This window comes from Cucurbita pepo, chromosome 9 (assembly GCF_057944985.1).
Source record: "Cucurbita pepo subsp. pepo isolate OVF chromosome 9, ASM5794498v1, whole genome shotgun sequence".
NCBI classification, from domain to species: domain Eukaryota; kingdom Viridiplantae; phylum Streptophyta; class Magnoliopsida; order Cucurbitales; family Cucurbitaceae; genus Cucurbita; species Cucurbita pepo.
The window spans coordinates 5,006,740-5,012,000 of record NC_141806.1 but is presented as its reverse complement, the minus strand read 5'-3'; the positions used below and the strand labels follow the sequence as shown (position 1 = coordinate 5,012,000).

At 34.4% G+C, this 5,261-nt stretch overlaps 1 protein-coding gene across 1 annotated transcript; it reads right to left on the bottom strand.

The window, feature by feature from the left end:
• Positions 1-595: 595 nt before the first annotated feature.
• LOC111802318 (Glycosyl hydrolase superfamily protein) lies at positions 596-3,525 on the bottom strand. Its single transcript, XM_023686637.2, has 3 exons — positions 3,275-3,525; positions 1,772-2,802; positions 596-1,683 (listed from the first exon to the last, which is right to left on the bottom strand). Exons 1-3 carry the CDS (start codon positions 3,327-3,329, stop codon positions 1,627-1,629), a joined length of 1,143 nt encoding a protein of 380 aa, XP_023542405.2. The 5' UTR covers positions 3,330-3,525; the 3' UTR covers positions 596-1,626.
• Between the last annotated feature and the right edge of the window lie 1,736 nt (positions 3,526-5,261).

Here is a 5,261-nt window from a genome sequence, read left to right as displayed (position 1 = left end):
AGGTCTCCTAAACAGGACCTTTGCGTTGTAAACCTATCTTGAGAGGGGATGTAGGATCATAAGATAACCTAATAGTTGGCTGACATACGAGTGGTGTTGCTCCCCCAGATTCAGAGTGACTCTATAGCCCTGTGAAGGGTTGTCAACTAACGTTCTATGGATGATGGCGTTCAGACTAGCTAGATGTCATACTATCTTAATAGGTTTCTTAAGGTAGCACCTTGACCTAGGATACCTTATGTTCAATATTGTGGCAATGCAAGCTTATCAGATTGGATGTTTGCTTCAAACTTTATGTCTTCCCATATGCTCAAATATGCTCAAACAATAGAAATTAGGCCCCTTCTGTATGCTGCCGATCGAAGTAGGGAAGCGTTCAAGAGCGCGCAGTCATAGATGACGTTGTCCTGGGGCGTCAATCGGAGTGTTTGTATTTTGGGCCTATTTTGTTTGCAATTGTATCCCAAACTCATTCCTCAGTTGTAATAAACTCGAACAACACCCGTTTGTAATTCGATTTGGTTTTGATTTTATCATTTATTTTTAATCTGATTCAAATATTTTCAGTCGACAATGGTGATATTTCATGAATAAATATCAACAAAACTATACCCAATTCCTTTATTTGGAAGCCACGCAACTCCGTTCCCACACCTTCCTTTGAAAAAGACAGTCACCGCCTTATCGAAACCATTCAAAAACTAACAATCAAACTTATCGGCAACGAAAACAGAGGGCCACCCCAAGGAAGCTGACCCTCATGGGATTCAACACCATCAAATAAACTGGTAAAATCAGTAGGCCCCGCCAACAAGGAGATATCAAAGATGAAAAGGCGTGTGAGATTACTCCAACCCAGAAACTAATGCTCAAATAACCAATAAAGACGAAGCAAAGAGGAAGGGGGGGAAAGAAAAGTCCACTGTCCAAAACCTTCCCCAGATGGCTACTTTTACCAGTTTCAAATTGGGCTGCTCAGATATGTGTTTAGTTTAAATGAAATGATGTTCATACATGGCTGCTTCAACAAGAGATTTCAGGAACCTAACCCCGATTCACATGTAAAATAAGAGAGAGACATGACTGATGCAGACACCCATTATTTATCATGTTATCCCATTGGAGGAAAGAGAAGAGAGACCTTACTGATTTCAGATGGTCCGTCTCCAAGATTAGTCCCACAATGATATATGATATTGTCCACTTTGAGTATAAGCTCTCGTGTGTTTACTTTGGGCTTCCTCAAAAGGCCTCGTATCATTGTGGAGAGTCGTTATTCCTTGTATGGTATCATGTTAGGACCTATGTAGTCCTCGAACACTGAAATGGAGCTGCAAAGAGAAGAAAAAGAAAGAAAGGAAACTGCTCTTCTGGAGCTCAATATTTAGGAAGCTTTTTAGTGAAATAATAACACTTTATTGCTGTGTGAAACTACAAAAAAAATCTTCAAATGAACCAAATTGATGATGAAATAGGAAGTATATATATAATACAGATGGTTAGTTAAATGCAGCATCTGAAGGGGATTTTATGCGCGGCTTCTCTATAAAACTCTTCAGGCTATGAATAAGAATTTCTATCTATTTCTGGTATACCTCTACTGTTTCATAATTGATGGTGAAGATCTTAACTGTAGATTAAGCTGGCTAGGAATATCAGAAGCAAGCTGAAAACTGAGAAAACCTGAAAATCAATTATTTACGAGTTAGATTTTTGAACAAGAATGTAGAAACAACAATAGGAACTTCGAAACATAATGACTGGCTCTTACATTTCTTTTGGATGATGAGTACAACAGCTCTGGGAGATACCCCTGCAATCCAATGTTGTAAACTGGCGTGCCATCAGGATAATAAAGACCATAGTTTCTCTCAGATGCTGGACCAGGCTTCAAATTCTCATTGAATAGAGCAAAAACATAGATATCGATAGGAATTGATGGTTTTGCCGGGGTTCCTTGTCCACTCTGTATTCTTCTTAGCAAATTGCCATTATACAACCCAGCGTTCTCTGGTGTAGCACCAACCTCGTTCGGATCACCCCGAGATGGCCAACCTGTTTCGGAAATCTGGACTTGAATATCTGTATGCCCCAATGCTTTGATGGCGGCATAAACTGCATCGATTTGAGCATACAGCATATTGTCGTAGTGCAAATTTGTGATGGGATCAGTCATCCCTTGGTTAGGCTGGAAAAGCACATACTCTAGGGGAACTTGGCCAGGGTTATCCTTGTATGCAAAAAAAGGATATGCGTTTATAAGGAAAGGAGATTTCGCCATTGAGTGGAAATTGAGTATTGGTTGCAAGTATTCAGTGAGATCTGGCCTGAATGACCCTGCCGACGGAGGGAAAGAGTTGGCTAAGATGTTAAGGGAATGAGCCGTGGTGACAGAAACCTGCTTATCCAGCCCAAGATTAACAAGAGCATTATGAACAGATTGCATTGCAGGAAGAAGATTAGACCTTAATTGAGAATCATTAGAAACGAAAACTTCATTGCCAACAGTGATGCAAGTGATTTGAGTCTGACTGATGTGTGTTTGAACATGCTGTTGAACCCAAGCTAGGGCTTTCTGAGGATCGGTCATGTTCTGGAGATATTCATTACCAAGTCCTATAATGAAATTCACATTACTACTGGAGAAGGCATACAGGACATTAGGATCTGCATCGTACAGTTTTACTCTGCTGATGTTTAGACTTTGGAGAAGAGTGACGACGCGCGATGGAGACGGTAGATTATTAGCGATTTGGCCATAGTTTATTCCAATTCCAACGCTCAGAGTTCGGATTACTGAATCTGAAATGAAACACACGCCGAATTAAAGCAGAGCCAGAGTGTTCAGAATCCAAATTGTACCACAAGAGAAATGAATCTCAGCGAGTTCAAATCAATTGAAATTCCTAATCGAAAAATTGAAAACTATTAGATCATCTCAATTTCACAAATATTCTCTGGAGAAGAGAAAGTCCTAAAAGACAGAATATGCTACGAAATGGAACTTCCTAGAACTAATCGGCAAAAATCCAGAGGAAGAACCGAAAGAACAAAAAAAGGAAACCAGAAAGAATCACAGTCGTCTACAACTAACTAAATTAAAGAAACAAACACAGAATCACATTCAATAACATATTCACAACTCCAATAACGAAAAATTCAATGTTCTTTCCCTAATTACGCAATGAAAACGAAAAAAAAAAAAAAAAAAACAAGTTCCAAAGCATTAACACAAGTTCTTAATCAGCCAAGCAAAAAGATCCAGAAAGCGAACCAGAAAGAGTGAAAAGCAGCAACAGAACTCGGAAGAGACGGTGGAAGTTAGCCATGAAGGACTAAAAAGATAAGGCCAAACCGACAAAACACCGCTGTGCCGCCGCGTCGACCTCCGGCACAGCCGTGAATCAGCAGAGAGAAGGATCGCCGGCGAGAAAATGGGGAGTTGTATTTCATAAAACTACGCGTTTTATAGGAATTCGCAGTGGAAAGCTGCCTCTCGCTCGTGGTCTGTTGGAGGGACGGTGCAGCCGCATCCGGACAGCATTTATTTGAATTATTTATTTCAGTGATTTCTTAAAATAATAAAATTTCTAATTTATTTAATTAAAATTAATATTTAATTGGTTAATTTCCTCCTCCCCTTGCACGAATTAAACTCCTAATTTCATTTCACATTGCTGGCTTCTTTCATACATTCACATTCAATATTAAATTCAAATTTTCTCCTAATAAAATCATTAATATTTTAATTTAAATTATATAAATTGTAATTAATTTTTTTAATTATATTTCATATATATATATATATATATATATATATATATATATATATATATATATATACACACACGACGGTTCGAAGAAAATTATAACAAATATAATTAAAAATTGTCGAATTATTAATTTGTTAACATATCAGTTATAAAAATGATATATTAATTATAATTAATAAAAATAACTGATTACTATATAAAAATGTTAATAATGTCAACTCGTACACACAATTTGAGTTCTAGCTTAAAAGGATAGAATCTGTAAAAGCGCGGGAAGTAATGACATAATAATGAAATTCATACGAAATAATGGCAGGTTTCTCCCTTTTCAAAGTGGAGGTCATGCACAAAGATACGTTAAATATCAAGTCTAGTGTTCATATGAAAAAATGGTAATACGTTACGTAATTTTTAGAGATTTAGGAGTAATAGTATAGCTTAAAAGGATTGATTTCCATAGCTACACTCTTTAATAACGCTAACCGTTGTTATCAATTTAACGTTCAAATCTTTTTCAAAAATGGCAACTTAATCATTAGAGTTCTGATTGAATGACTATAACATACAAATCTATATACAAAAACTGCACAAAACAAACCTAATATACAAATTTCATTTTAATATTCAAATTCTATTTATTATTACAGTTAGTTTAGAGGTTGACCATTAATACCATATTTAAAAAATACAATAAAATCTTCTTAAATCTAAACGTGGATTTTGTCCTCAACAATTAAATCTGTGTGGCATGATAAGACGCATTATTTCGTATTATTAAATATAGATATTAACATGAAAAAAAAAACATGCGTGAAAATACCATGATCATGCAAACACATGCATGGTAGAATTAAATGGATTATATTATATTATATTATATATATATATATATATTAATTAATTAAAAATGGCAAGGGTTGGATATATTGCCAAATTAATAATTTATTAATTTGAAAAAAAGAAAAAAGGAAATTTACAAAAGGAGGTAGCTTTTTGGGCTTCTTCCAATTCCATTATCTTTTTCTTTACTTTTTTTTTTTTTTTTTTTTTTTTTTTTTATGAGAAAGATTCCATGCCCGACACCTGTCAGTGTCCCCACATGCTTGTCCTTTACTGCTTATTAATATTATTCACATTTTATGTTCATAAAATATCAAGGAAAAGGAAAGGCAATATATATATTTCTTTTCTTTTTCTAAAAATTAATGGTTGCTGTAATGAATTTTTAAAAAAAAAAATAGAAAATTAGAAAATATTTTTTTAAAAAAAATGAAGATGTTGGGAAACCTTTTTACACATTTATGTTTTTTTTTTTTTTTTAATTTATTAACTTGTAAAGTCTTTTTATTAACAATTAAATTTAAAGGGTTAATTAGTTTTTATTAATATTTAATTTTTAATAGTAACAAATATATGGAATTTTGTAGCGGAATAATTACTAATATGCGAAAATTATCTATAAATAACTTCATTTCTATAGTCTTTTCG

What these genes read in the sequence shown, in the direction of transcription:
- LOC111802318 (XM_023686637.2), bottom strand. Translation starts at nt 3,329, where the DNA reads ATGGCTAACTTCCACCGTCTCTTCCGAGTTCTGTTGCTGCTTTTCACT. An exon ending in GCTGCTTTTCACTCTTTCTG is followed by an intron (nt 2,803 to 3,274) that starts GTTCGCTTTCTG and finishes GTTTCATTTCAG; the next exon opens with ATTCAGTAATCCGAACTCTG. An exon ending in ACTCATCATCCAAAAGAAAT is followed by an intron (nt 1,684 to 1,771) that starts GTAAGAGCCAGT and finishes ATTGATTTTCAG; the next exon opens with GTTTTCTCAGTTTTCAGCTT.